Genomic DNA, 14,398 nt, shown 5'->3' with positions numbered 1-14,398 from the left:
GGGCAGACCGCCAGGCGCAGGTACGCAAGTGAGCAAGTTGATGTTTGTGCGCATGCGACCTCTAACGAGCGTGCGCGCACGGAGTCCGGAAGTGAGTGGTGGGGAGCGGAGGAGAAGGGGTGGAGTTGAACCCGGATTTCGCGCGTGCGCGCCCTTCACAAACCGTTTAGCGCGTTTTTCCTGGCGACTCTGTTCTGGCCCCTGAGAGGCTCAGAGGTAACTTTTCGGGAGCAGAACATTCTCGTCAGGAAAGCGACTTCTCGAGATTTCTGCTCCCTCCCTTCATTTTCTTTGAAGTGTTTCCCTGTGAGTGACAGTCCCGGGCCTTCTGACTGCCTGAGGTCTTGGGCTAGCTCGTCACCTCCCGTCTCGGTCCCGCGGAAGGTGAAAGGGGGCCTCTTGGGTCACCATGGCAGTGTCCACCCAGCAGCTGGCGGAGGAGTTGGAGATCTTCGGCCTAAAGTGCGAGCAGGCTGTGATCGCAAAATGTGAGTCCCTCAGCCTGTCCCCCGACCCGGACTGTGCTCCACGCTGTCGCTCCGGGTAGCCTAGAATAGAAATGGGGGACGCTTCCGAGTTTCGGAGTTCTGGGTGGTTGTGAAAGGAAGAATCAAACCGAGTCTAAGAGTTGGAATGTGGGGACTTTGCAATGCTGACAGGAACTGCTTAAATACAGTTCACAAAATAGGAATATGAAGGGTGATTTCACCTCCTCGCCGTCTCAGAAGGATGGGATTGGGCTGCGTTAGGACCGGGCTGGGGGGACCCTGATGACGCGGTGCTTGAAGCGCGCGGCCGCGAAAGGAAAGGTCGGCGGGAGAAAGATGTGGCAGTCTGCTTCCGTAAAGAATTGCAATAGGGAGAGTGGAAACTGCAACGGCAACTGGTTTGGTTTGGTTTGGGGAGGATCTGGGTGGCGTCTCTGAGAAGCCCTGACAACAGAGAGAAATGAGGGGTGCAGATGGCAGTCGCTTAGTCCTGGCCTCCCTGCAAATGTGAGTCTCCCGTGCGGGGTTCCTGGAAGTGAATTTTAGCTTTGGAAAGAACTTGTAGGGAGCCTGTCAGCTTCTTCTGTTTCCAGAGGGAGAAAAAGGTCCCAAGTTCGTGTCTGAGCTGACCCCTGGACCCAGGTGCCGCCTTGCAGCCCGCGCTCCTTGCAGCACTCGCGGCAGGATGGATGCGATCTATTTAGGGCCTACAAACAAGTCTCAGGAGATGTGGACGTTCCCAGCTTTAGAATCGAGATGAGCATCTCTTGGCCTGAACCGGTCATGAACACTTGGAGCTTTTGATATTTGCAAGGCCGAAAGACACACGTTATTGTTCGATGGAAAATTCCTTTCCCGGAAACGAGAGTACTCTTGTTCTTATGTCCACTGCATTCTCTTCCTAAGCAAACAAACAAAAAAAATGAAACTCACTGCCGTGGATCCCGACTCATAGTGACCCTTCCTTGGGTTTCCGAAGCAGTATCACTACGGAAGTAGATTGTCCAACCTTCCTTCTGAGGAGTGACTGGTGGGTTTGAACCGCCAGCCTTCTGGTTAGCAGTCAAGTGCCTTACGCACTACACCACCAGAGCTACCGAAATGTCCCAAGTGGCTGGTTTTAAGGAATAGAAATGTGTTTTTTCTGTAAACCACTAACTAGAGAGTAGACACACATTAATTTGGGTGAAAGGAAAAGACTGTACAGTAGGGAGGGCAGCACAAAATGATCAAGGAAAGGAAGGTGCTGGGAGGAGTACAAGAGTTAAAGGCAGCAGAGGTCAATACTTACTCATACACAACCCTGCGATAACAGTAATAGTCATCTACGAGTGCAAACACAGATAAGACATGCAAGGGAAGGAGAGTGGGACTATACCCATGAATATAAGAAGGTTTCACAGAAAAAAATACGTACCTTTTTTTCTCACAGTCATGGAGGCTAAAAGTCCAAATTAGGGTCTTGGCCACAAGTCCATCTGTGCGCCTCTCTCTTTGCTTCTGGTGCCTGCTGGCCATCCTTGGTGTTTGTTGGCATCTGTCTTTCTCCGTTGGTCTTTGTGTCTAGTCTGGTCTTTTTTGTAACTCAGAAGTGATTAGGTTTAGGATCCAGCCTACAGTGATGACATCATTAACGTAATAGAAGAAAAATCTGTTTCCATACAGGATGATATCCACAGGTACAAGGGCCAGGAATTCAACACGTATACACAATTCAATCTATAATACTCACTCTCACTCTCAGCTGATGAGCTTATTATCACCTGTTTCACTGAGAAAATAGAAGCAATTAGAAAACTTCCATCAATGACCACCAGTACTTCTTCTTACCTACCTGCTTCTATTACAATGAGTAAACTCTCCATATTCCTAGCAAAAGCCAAACCCTCCACTTGAGTCCTAAAACCCATGCCTTCTCACCTACTTAAGAATGTCCAGTAATTCTGCTCTTACCTATTTTGTCTGTGTTTCTTTCAGATTTTTTCCTGTTGGCATGGAACCGTGGTTCTTAACTCCTGCCTTTGAACTCCTCTGTTCACTCCACTTACTACTCCAGCTGCTACCCCTGTTCTCTCCTTCCCAATTACAGCAGACCACCTCAGAGGAGTTGTCTGAGTTCAGGTCTGAGTTGTTTGCTGCCTTTGGGTCTTTCTCTCCTCCCACTCTCTTCTAGCCGTTCAGTAGGCTTCCTCACCTGCACCGCTTCCCTGATGAGTTCTCATCCCTCCTCTTGAATTATCAGCTACATTTGACACTGTTCATCAGTTCCTCTTCTTGAAGTCACTTTTTTCTCTTAGCTTCTCGGACACTACCATTTGCCATCAAGTCAGTTCCCACTCATAGCAGCCCCTGTGTCAGAGCTGAACTGTGTTCTGTAGGGTTTTCAACTGCTGATTTTCAGTAGATGCTCGGCTTTTCCTCTAACGTGCCTCCAGGTGGACTCGAATCTCCACCCTTTTGTTGAGGAGCCAAGTATATTAACCATTTGCACTACCCAGGAATCTTGCTCTTAGTTGTTCTCCTTCCTTGCTGGTTACCACTTCACAGGCTGTGCAGATTCGTCCTCCTCTTAACACTGGAGCCCGCTGTGACTCAGGCCTTGGGCCACTTACTGTTAACTAGATACACTCACTCCCAGGTGATGTCACCGGGTCTCGTAGCTTTGCATTGCATGCATTTGCTGATGATTGTCAAACTCACGTCTCAGCCCAGACCTCTTGCCTGCACTGCAGGCTGGTCCATCCAGCTGCTTACTTGATGTCTGTCTCCAGTAGGAGGTCTAATTGGCATCTTAGGCTCCACGTATCTCAAACCAATTCCTAGTGTCTTCTCCCACTCCTCACAGCAGTGTTTCTGCTGTCTTCCCATCTCAGTTAATGGCAGTTCCACCCTTTCCGTTGCTCAGGATAGAATCATCGGAGTCATCCTTGGCGTCTTTCCTTCTCTCCTGACACTAGCAAATCCCTCTGGCTTTACCTTCATGTGTATCCTATTCAGAGTCCGACCCGCTCAGCATATCCACTGGCACCACCCTGCCTCGGGCCCCCATCATCTCTCACCTAGGTTTTGCCATAGTTCTCCTGATGGTCTCCTTGGTTCTACCCTCGCCCCCTTCAGTCTGTGCTTAGTCCAGCATCCAGAGCACTTCTGTTCACCACAGTCAGCTCATGTCCCTCTTCTGTCCAAAGCCCTCTAATGATTTTCCAACTAGCTCAGTACCACAAGTGGGTAGCTTAACAAACAGACATGTATTTTCTCCCGGTTTAGGAGGCTAGAAGTCTGAAGGCTAGGGGAAGGCGTTCTCTCTCTGTCACTCTGATGGAAAGTCCTTGTCTCTTTAGCTTCTACTCCCTGGCTTCTTGGTGATCGTCATGGGGTATGGCATCTAGTTTCCCCCATCTCTGCTTACTTGCTTGCTTAATCTCTTTTATATCTCAAAAAAGATTGATTTAAACACACCCTTAACATAACAAAGCCCATTCCCAAATGGGATAACAAAAACCCATATTAAAGTTTACAACACATAATGTTGGGGACAGCACTCAGTCCATAACACAGGGTAATTACAATGGCCAACCAGGCCCTGTGTCGTCTGCCCCCTCTTGACCCTTTTGGCCTCATCTTCAGTCACACAGTGGCCTTGCTGATCCTGCTTCCACTCAGGATCTGTGCACACCACTCCTCCAGCCTGAAAGTTCTCGCCCTAAACACTGCCTGGCTTACTCCTTCACCGCCTTCAGTCTTTACTCAGAGTCTGCTTCTCAATGAGGCCTTTCCTAATCAGTGCGTTTTAGATTACCAGCCCCTCTCCCTGCTTTATTTTTCTACATCACACATTTATTTAACCATCTCACATAACTGTATGGAGCCCTAATGATACACTGAAGCGCTTGGCTGCTAACCATAGCAGTTTGAACCCACCAGCTGCTCTGCAGGAGAAAGATGTGGCAGCCTGCCTCCATACAGATTTACAGCCCGGAAACCCTGTGAGGCGGTTCTGCTCTGTCCTGTAGGGTTGCCGTGCGTCAAAGTTGACTCCGTGGCAATGGGAAGCATGCTGCGTACTCATTTGTTTTTGTGTCTACTGCCTCCCCCCAGTATGACGCTTCATGAGAACAAGGATTTTCAGTGCCTAGAACAGTACCTGGCATTACTAGGTGCTGATCAATATCAATGGAATAAATACAGGGTTATTTTTTTCACATTTCAAAGTGAAGGCAGCAAGCAATGGACTTGGTTCTTTGTCCACTTTTCCTTCCTCCAGTGGCAGAACTGTGCATTCTGTACGGACACAATGAGGAGGAAATGGCAGCCGAGCTGGTCGCCTTCGTCAGCACACACGGAGTTAACCTTACCTTAGAGACCCTGAACTCTCTTGAGCATGAGGTAAGAGCAAAATGTAAGCCAACTGGTGACCTAAGTCTCCATTTCTGCTCTGTAGGGGAGGCATCAGGATCTACCAGAAGAGTGTGGACTTTGAAATCAAACACACCTGTACCCCAGCCCTGATGGGAACTTGGGCACGCTATTTATTATCTCTGAGCCCCAGTTTCCTCCCTGGAGCACAGTTCTACTCTGACATACAGGGGGTGGTCATGAGCCAGAATGGACTCAATGCTTGGTTTTTGGATTATTACCTCGAGGCCGTGGAAAATGCCTCCTCTGTTACTTTACTGTAAACTCATGTGCCATCAAGTCCAATCCGACTCATAGTGAACCCTCCTTGGATTTCGGAGGCCGTATCACTATGGAAGTAGATTGCCCAACTTTCCTTCCAAGGAGTGGCTGGTTGGTTTGAAGCACCACCCTTCTGGTTAGCAGTCGAGTGCCTTAGGTACTACGCTACCAGAGCTCCTTGACTTTACTATGGGAAGATATATTCATTGTCTTTTATTCCTCAGTTTCTGAGCAAAAGAGCATCCAAAGCCCAGCACGGTGCCTCCAGGGACAGTGGACATGCAGGAGCCAGAGACATTGTTTCCATTCAAGAGTTGTATCCTTGTCTACTGAAGCTGTCTGTGTGGGGCCATGTTTTATAATTGCTCTACTGTTGTATGTGTAGTTTAGAAGGAAATTATAAAAACTACGTACTATTCAGATTTCTTATTGAATCAGACTTTGCCTTAGATTTTGAGTGGATGTTTAATTTTTTTCATCACTATAATTGATTTGCATTGTTGTCATTGAGAATACACACAGCAAAACCTATACTGAGTCACCAATTTCTACATGCATAACTAAGTGACGTGGGTTACATTCTTCGAGTTGTACAACCACTCTGACCCTCCTCTTCTAAGTTGTTTCTTCCCATTAACATAAACTCACTGCCTGCTGAGGTTCCTGTCTAATCTTTTGAGCTGTTCTCAGTTTGATCCCACAAAGATCTTAAAAGAACCTTTTTTACTTGTAAAGCTAGACTATGGACCAGGCAGTGTTTCATTCACAGCGATGCTATGAGTTGGAGCTGTCTTGACAGCACCTAGCAACAACAAGGTAAACTATTACTCGGTTTTAAGAAGACTTCAGAGGATATTTTTGATTTAAAGTTTAAAGATTATCACAGGGCAATGGTATTCGGGATTCAGCCAACCTTAGTGGCTCCCAAAAGTCTGGATTCCATGAGAATCTGAAATTCTATTCTGCATTTCCCTCCTTTTGACTAGCATTCTTTTATAGAATCTTTGACCAAAATGTTCAGCAATGGTGGCAGAGCACCACCCAGTTCTTCTTCTCTCATAGCAAAGGCAGCAGTTGTTCATGGAGGCAGTTAGCCACGCATCCCACTTCCTTGTGTGTGTGTGTGTGTGTGAGTGTGTGAGATTCTTTCTGTGTTGCTCCATGTGAATAGAGAGCCATTGTTATGCTTTGGATGGCCCCTTGAAATCTTTTAAGACTCCAGGCACTACACAGTTAAGTAGTAAAAACATGGTATTAGGCCAGTTAACTGGGGTGTCCCTGGAAACTATGACCTTAAACCTTGGGTGGAAGTTTATTACGGTTTTCCTTAAGCAGAGTTTTTAGAATTGAAGTGGAAGAAGAAGAGGAGAGCCTCTTGAACTCTTACACGACCCCCTCTAAGGTGAGTACACAGTGTTTGGAGATTGCATTTTACAAGTCAGGTAATTTCTCCTTTATTCTAAAAGCAGGATCAATCACATTTGAAGTTCTGAGGGAGAACATGAACCAACCTCACACAGTTTCTACTCTAGTACCATTTTGGCTTTTTCCTTTCCGATCCTGTGCACAGATGTTTTTACCTAATGACTGTCCTTTTGAATGGATTGCTGCCATTTTTCAGCTACTATATAATAAACACATCTGTGAATACGGTTTCCGCATAACTGCCCTTTCTAATGGCTGCATAGTGTTGTATGAGGGGAATTAGAATAATCCAGTACTATAGTGTTGGATCTCAGTGGGAAAGAGAGAGTCGAAAAAACTGACTCACAGTGACCCCACAGAGCAGAGTAGGCAGAGCTGCCCCATAGGGTTTCCAAGGCTGTAAGTCTTTACAGAAGCAGAGGACCACATCTTTCTCCCGTAGAGCAGTTGGTGGGTTTGAACTTAACCTGGTCGACTTAACTTAATCGTGGGCTGAGCACTTAACCACTGGACCACTAGAGCTCCATGGAGAGGTAGGATAGAGTTGTGGAAAAGCATTGCCTTCAGAGTTGGAGTCAGTCCTACGTGACTTCAGGTGAGTGAGTGTCTCTCTTAGCTGTAATTGCCTCACCTGTAAATCAAGATTCCTTCATTCATTTATGGAGCACCACGTCCCACCTGGGTGGTGCAAATGGTTAAGCACTTGGCTACATACCAAAAGGTTAGTGGTTTGAATCCACCCAGAGACCTGATGATCTGCTTCCAAAAGATGCCAGCCAGTGAAAACCCTCTTGAGCTCAGTTCTCTGAAACACACAGGGCCACTACGAGCTGGAATTGACTCAACAGCAACTGGTTGATGTTCGTGTTGTTTTTTAGTGTGTGCCAGGCACTGTACTGAATAAAAGCAAAGTTGCCATGCAGTCGATTGCAACTCACAGTGACCTGCATCACACAGTGAAGCTGCACCATAGAGCTTTCTTGGCCGCATTCTTTACAGAAGCAGATTGCCAGGCCTTTATTTTGTGGCATGGGTTCAGACAGCCACCCTTTAGGTTAGCAGCCAAGTGCAAACCCTTTGCCCCACCCAGGGGCCTTCTGCTCTGCAGTAGACACGGGGTAGACCGCAGTGCGTGAAACCGGCATGGAGGGGCTCCAGCCTTAAGAAGCTCACGGCCAGGGAATAGCACCTCCTGTCTTGGAGGACTTGCAGATAAATGAGTACGTAAAGTGCCAGGGCCAAAGGAAGTATACAGTAACAGGAGTTACTCTTTCTCTAAACTGCAGTTAGTGGCGGTTCATAATCCTGGAGTGCGCCTTAATTTTTCAGAGTAATTTATGTCATTAGAAGGTAGGTAGTTGAGGTCTGCCTGTGGAGAGTGGGAAAGCACAAAAGGTCTTGTGAAGTTGCCAAGACAAATCCAGGTGCATATAATTAGAGGAGACGGTGAGGTTTTCCTCAGGCTATGTTGAGACTGGAGACGTCTCAGCTCTCGATGGTCTGTCTCAGAGTCTGTTTCTCAGTAAAGGGCACCCCCATTCTTACATTTGCCCAGGCCAAGAACTTTAGAGACCTCCTTGGCTCTTCTTTTCTTTCCCATCCTCCATCCAGCCTACGGGCTGCCATCCCATCAGCCCTCCTTCCAGGGTCTGGCCACCTCTCACCACCTCCCTGCCATCACCGGGTCCACTGCACCACCGCCTCCCTGAGTGATTGTGATGGCCCTGCTGGTCCCCTGGCTTCTTTCTTATGGTTATATCTTCGTGTTCAATTGATCCTTTAATCATTATATAATGTCCTTCTTTGTCTCGGATGGTGGTTTTTGTCTTAAAGTCAATTTGATCAGAAATTAGTATTGCCACTCCTGCTGTCTTACAGTTGCCATTTGCTTGATATATCTTTTTCCAACCTTTGATTTTTAGTCTGTTTTTGTCATTATCTCTAAGGTGTGTCTCTTGTAGGCAGCATATGGATGGGTTGTGTTTTCTTATCCAATCTGCAACTCTCCCGTCTCTTGAGTGGTACATTTAATCCATTAACATTCAGGGTGATTATTGATAAGTTTGAATTTGTTGCTGTCATTTTGTTATGTATTTTTTCCTGGTGTCCCTGGTTTCTTTGTTCCATATTATTTTCTGTGCTGAGCTCGTTTTGTTTATGAATTGTGTTATCATTCCCGTTGTTGCTGTTGTTTTAGAATATGCTGAGTATTTGTGCTTGTCCTCTTTTCTATTGTGATGTGAAGGTTTATAATTTTTCTTTGTGGTTACCCTATGATTTATAAATTTATCCCCAAGTTTAGAACAGTCCATTCTATCTTTCAACTTTCTTAACTTCCTCACCATTTAGAAATTCTGTGACTGCACAGTCTTTTCCCTCTTTTTGTTTGTAGTTGTCCTCACTTGCCAATTGCTATCTCTGGTTCCCTGTCTACAACCTTGTAATCTCATTTTACTTTGGATATGTCCATAGCTGTGGTTTCTGGGTTATGTTATCTTGTGTATTAATGGTCTATTGTTATTTGCTATTTTTAGTTCTCTGATCAAAGGACTCCCTTTAGGATGTCTTGTAAGGTTGGTCTGGTTTTAACAAATTCCCTTAGTTTCTGCTTATCTGGAAATCTCCTAATTTCACCATCATATTTAAGGGACAGTTTTCCCTGGCTTCTTTCTGCCTCGTCCTCCTCCAGCCAGTTCCCCACACAGCTGCCAGGTGGTCCTTTCACACGAACATCAGGTCATGTTTCCCCTGCCCACAGGTGTCCACGGTTTCTCATCTCCCCTGGTGACAGTTGAAGACTGAGCCAGAGGAGTGAGGTTCTGAATGAGCTGGCCCCCTGCTCCCTCTGTCCCCCACTTACTCTGCTTCTGCCACACTGCGCTTTGTGGTCCTTCAGACATGTCAACAGTGGTTCCCGCTGCCAGAGCACTCTTCCTACAGGGCTTATTCCCTCACTTCCTCATTCCCTCCTGTATCCTCCTGCAGAGGGAACAAGCCTGCCTAAAATGGCAAACACTCTTCCCCTTCTTCATTTTCCTCATTTTTCTTCATAGGACTTATTACCATCACACATGTTACATTTTTACTTCTGTTTTTTGTCTGTCTCCACTCCATTGGAATGGAGTCCCTTTGAGGAAGGAGACATTGTTTTATCTGTTGCTGTTTTCCCAGTGCCTGGCACAAAGAGGCATTTGCTAATAGTTGGGGGGAAAAAACAAGTAAGGGAAGTTGGTTTTCTAGGTAGGTTTTCATGGGACTGCAGTACCTGGTGGGGCCGTTTTGATTTGGTTGACGGCATTGCAGGCCCAGAATTTATGTGACTTCTCTGTGTATCCAGAATTGACCATAGGCTTAGAAACTGACTTGTGCTAACCCAGCTCTCAGTCCACTAATACTAAGCTGGATGCAAATGTATTTAACTTACTGACAGAGGGACCTCCATATTTGGACATCCATTCTTGCCACAAAAGTACTTAGGAGGCTGTACTACGAATCAAAGTTTCTCACCTGGAACTGGAGCTGAGTGAGTTGGAATGAAATATGGAGCAAACAAATCGGAGTATGTGTGTGAAGCTTGGAGGAGACTCAGTATGTATGTGGGCTGGAAGTAAGAATGGTACCCATCACGTGGACATGCTTGCTCATTGTTAGGCCGTGCATCGTTGGCAGCGTGAAAAAAGTCCTGCTGCCCAGTGCAGCCTTTCCTATACAGACGGTACCAGGTAAGGTTGCCTGCCCTGGTCAGGTCCTGGAGCGGACGCACCTCGGCTGCAAAGGTCACTCTGTCGGTGGCTTTAGCTTATCGCCATATCAATATTTGACTTACACAGTTGACAGCCATTCTGCATCCGTGCTCACCACAAGTCTTCTGTTCAAATTTGTGAGTCCAGGGATTTGAAGTCTCTGTGCTCACAGCATTTCTGTTTCTGGAAATGAGTAAACTGGCTCTTTGGTTATAAGTTGGTTGCCTGTGTGGTATGGCAAATCTTACCAGGATACCAGAGCATGGTAGCAGTGACTGTATTTCTCATTAAAAATGGGCCAACTGGCACTTAGTGTTAATGAATCTGGTGAGCTCAGTTGGAGTGAGTGCATCCCTGAGAGCTGTAAGCAGAGTCAGTGTGTTAACACAACCAGGTTTCACCATAAGGCTGAGGACTAGACCCACTAGGCTGGTTTGTTTACCAAAGTGCCACTGTCTTGCTGTGTCCTGGGAGACGGACTGTCTGTCTCCTGAAATATCCCCGCACCACTGCCTTGGCCTTCAAGGATCATAGCCCACTGTGGACTGGAAGAGTCTTCTGGGACAGTAGTTTGAGAAGCCGCAAAATCTTTTCTGTCCTTTCACCCTGTAATTCCCCCTTGTGAAACTCTTCCTAAGGAAACAATCTAAAATGTGGGAACAGCTGTATGCAGATGTGTGTGGCAGCAGTATTTATAATCACCCAAAATTACAAGGAGTCCAAACGTCCAGAAGAAAAGTATGATTCCAATAACCAGCTACCAAAAAAGATGAAGTTGCAGCAACATGAGGAAATGCACATGGTGCGTATGGAGTGAAACATCTGTACGCAGACGTTTTAAACTAAGGTTATAACTTACGATTTGTATATTTTAAAATAGGAAAAAAATGTGGGAAAACGATCATCAGAATGGCTGTTGTATCGGGGCAGTAGCCTGAGGGCTGTTTTTAACTTTGGTTTCCGTTCTTGCTGCACAGCGAATCTTGGAGATTGTCCCTTACATTTCATTCTTCACTTGCCGCCAATAGACAACTTGGTGGTACAGCTTAACTCGGCAGCCAGGAGGAGCCCGAGGGCAGGAGAAGTTAGCAGAGGAGCTGGCTAGGGCTCCGTCTTTTCTGTCTCCCAGGCTGTTCTCCTTGGAGTGGAGACAGACTGAAAACAGAGAAGTAAGAACAGGCAGGTCTGGTGGTGATAAGTCCTATGAAGAAAATACAGGAAGGGAAGAGGGTGTTTGCTGTTTTTATGTGTATATGTGTGTGTGTGTGTGTGTGTGTTTGCAGTGTTCCTCCATTCCCTTCTGTTTGCTGTTTTAGGCAGGGTTGTTCCCTCTGACAGGGGGACACAGGAGGGAATGAAGGAAGTGAGGGAATAAGCCCTGCAGGAATGTGCAGGCAGAGTGCGCCAGCAGCGGGAACAGCGAGCGCAAAGGTCCTGTGGTAGAACACTGTTGACGTTTGAAGGGCTGCGAGGAGAGCAGTGTCGCAGAAGCAGAGCAAGTGAGGGCAGGGAGGATGGGAGCAGGAACCACGGGTTTTATTGTACGCATACCTTTGGATTCTTGTTGATGAACAAAATAAACACACACCAGAAGTGACCATCAGTGAGGTGTTTGCTAAATGCTCTGCAAGCATGCCCTCCCCACATCATCTGCCTAGAGTCCTTCCCTTCTTTAATTTCAAAATCGTGGTAAACTTTGCCAAAATAAGTAGTAACATGGTCTCAACCCTTCTCAGAAAGTGTACAGGCAGGTCAAAACAGTACGGGTCACGAAATCCCAACCTGTTCTACAGCAAAGAAGTGGGGCCAAAGCAAGCATGTGGGAGACTTGACAGGGCAGCCTGCCTGCCGTGCATCCTGCTGGGAAATGTCGTTTGTACTTTCCACAGGTGCCTTCAGCCTGGGGGCTGTGTTCTGATGGAAGGTTGGAAGGTTTCTAGGTGGGATCGTGCTGGGGAGACAGGGCCTGCAGAAGATAACCAGCCCAGCCTGTCTCATGCCTTGGTTAGGCCTCACTCTCCCTTCCCTTCTGAGGAACTGTAAACATCAGGAACAGCCTGGGTTTTGAGTGACTGGGATTTGTTTCATTTTGTTCCTAGGGTTCTCAGAAGCGAGCTATCACCACCCCAGAAACCCCTCTTAGAAAAAGAAGTCTGTCCGCTCGCAGCCCCCATCTGCTCCTCTCACCATCGAGTTTCTCTCCAAGGTAAGCTTCATGTTTCACTCGCCTCCCTCCCGGCTCCCTGGTCTCCTGACGGAGGCTGAGGCTACAGGGTCCTTGACTAAACGTGTGTGTATGAGTCCACTGTGGTGAGGCCTGCTCTCCTGCTTTTCTCTTCTTTGTGGAAAATTACTGTTTCGTACAGTAATAAGGAAACTCGCTTTTCTAGGGCTTGTTTCCTAGCTCAGGAACCGATAGCTTCTGTCGCAAACAGCCTGTCCATTCAGCAGCCAGGAGTCTCAGGAGTCTTGCCAGAGAGGCCGATAGGTTTTTTACCTGTGTCTGTTAGTTTGGGTGTTGCTAGGTTTCTTCCTTTTTTTTTTTTTTTAAATCAAGAGTATTTATTTTTTTTGCTAAGGGAAGCACACATCTTTGTTTATAATGTCGTGTAACGTGTTGTGCGTTGCTCAGGTCACAGCCAGTTCCTGAGCGTTTTCCTCTCACTGAATCCACACTGATTATTAGGGGTCTGGTCCCTGCTCCCCTCGACACAGAAACCCACAAAGGTCATATGTGAAGTCTTAAGATCTGTAAATGACAAGTCTTATACTAGAGAATTCCATCGGTAAGTCCTCTGCCCAGTGAAAGGGTTCCCAGTACTGTCTTGTCAGGGTGAGGCTCAGGATGGTAGTATTAACCAGTTAGGGACACACCAGCTCCCAGGGCCACTGCCTCTACCTTGGGTCACTTCTGGGCTAACCAGAGCTTAAGGTTTCCCACCTCTGCCCCTCAGAGAGGAAGACATAGAAGCCCTATAGTCACTCAGGTGGGTAGCCATTGGATTTTTTTTTTTTTTTTTCATTCAACAAACACTGATTGAATACCTAATAGCACCCGGGACTGTCCAGCTATTTTGAGTTTTCCAAAGGCAAAAGTAATTTTTTTTTTTTTTTAAATTAGGATTTGGGTCAAAAGTAATTTTTAAGAACAAAATGTTTACGTATGACAATTCTATTCTTAGTACATAGGTTACCAAAGGAAAACAAACCTTTACTGGTAATGGGCAATTCCATTGCTGTTCAGGATCAATGAGGTTAGAATATTCCAATGAACCGTTTTTCAGGTACAGTAGCAGGTTCTGAAGGGGAGGCCAGATAAGAACCTCTCCAGAGAACCATCACCCACAGATGAGCTGTTGTTGTTGTTGTGTGCCGTTGAGTCAGACCCGACTCATAGCGACCCCTCCTTGCGTTTCTGAGGCAGTATCACTACGGAGGTAGATTGCCCAGTCTTCCTTCCAAGGAGTGGCTGGTGGGTTTGAACCGCCAGCCTTCTGGTTAGCAGTCAAGTGCCTTAGGCTCTACACTATCAGAGCTCCTTACAGATGAGCTAGTTACTGACAAAACATTGTATGCCAGAAGTACATTATAAAACAGGTCTGACACCTGATTATGTGAATAGAACTGTTTACAGAATTGAGATGTATTAAAAAGAAAAAACAAAACCAGACTTTGTTGCCCAGCAGCTATTTGGTATCCAAACATGTATTTTCTACATAATTACTGTGAAATGAGGTTTTCAGTGTCAGATAAAACACTGATTTTTCTTCACTTGGTTCTAATTGTGTTACTAGCTTCTATCTGTGTCTTCATGGCCGATTTCTTCATTTTTCTTCCCAAAATGTTGTGTGCCACACTTCAACAATGAAGAACTCTTCAGTACCATGGTGCAGGCCCTGACCATTAATGCATAGCTGCCCGTAGGGTCTATCTTTGGTTCCACTTGTAACACACAGTTGTGATACTAGGGGGTTTTTCATAGCCATCCTTTGACAAAGTTGTGGCCTTCATACATCCTCAAAACTCGTACTTTGTTTCATCTTGAAGAGCCTGGCTACAGGGCCC

At 46.4% G+C, this 14,398-nt stretch overlaps 1 protein-coding gene across 1 annotated transcript in view; it reads left to right on the top strand.

Moving 5' to 3' along the window:
* The first annotated feature begins 409 nt into the window (after nucleotides 1–409).
* Nucleotides 410–14,398, top strand: part of POLA2 (DNA polymerase alpha 2, accessory subunit) — a 31,272-nt gene continuing 17,283 nt past the window's right edge. Inside the window, exons 1-5 of the mRNA XM_007944972.1 lie at nucleotides 410–488; nucleotides 4,753–4,874; nucleotides 5,390–5,481; nucleotides 6,510–6,567; nucleotides 12,433–12,539. Of these exons, the coding sequence (XP_007943163.1) occupies nucleotides 410–488; nucleotides 4,753–4,874; nucleotides 5,390–5,481; nucleotides 6,510–6,567; nucleotides 12,433–12,539 (458 nt within the window). The remainder of the gene's footprint in view (nucleotides 489–4,752; nucleotides 4,875–5,389; nucleotides 5,482–6,509; nucleotides 6,568–12,432; nucleotides 12,540–14,398) is intronic.

Source organism: Orycteropus afer, unplaced genomic scaffold (assembly GCF_000298275.1).
Source record: "Orycteropus afer afer isolate SDZICR_OR568_19922 unplaced genomic scaffold, OryAfe1.0 scaffold00130, whole genome shotgun sequence".
In the NCBI taxonomy this organism is placed as follows: Eukaryota; Metazoa; Chordata; class Mammalia; order Tubulidentata; family Orycteropodidae; genus Orycteropus; species Orycteropus afer.
The sequence above is the reverse complement of the archived record's forward strand: the minus strand, read 5'-3'. Positions and strand labels throughout refer to the sequence as shown.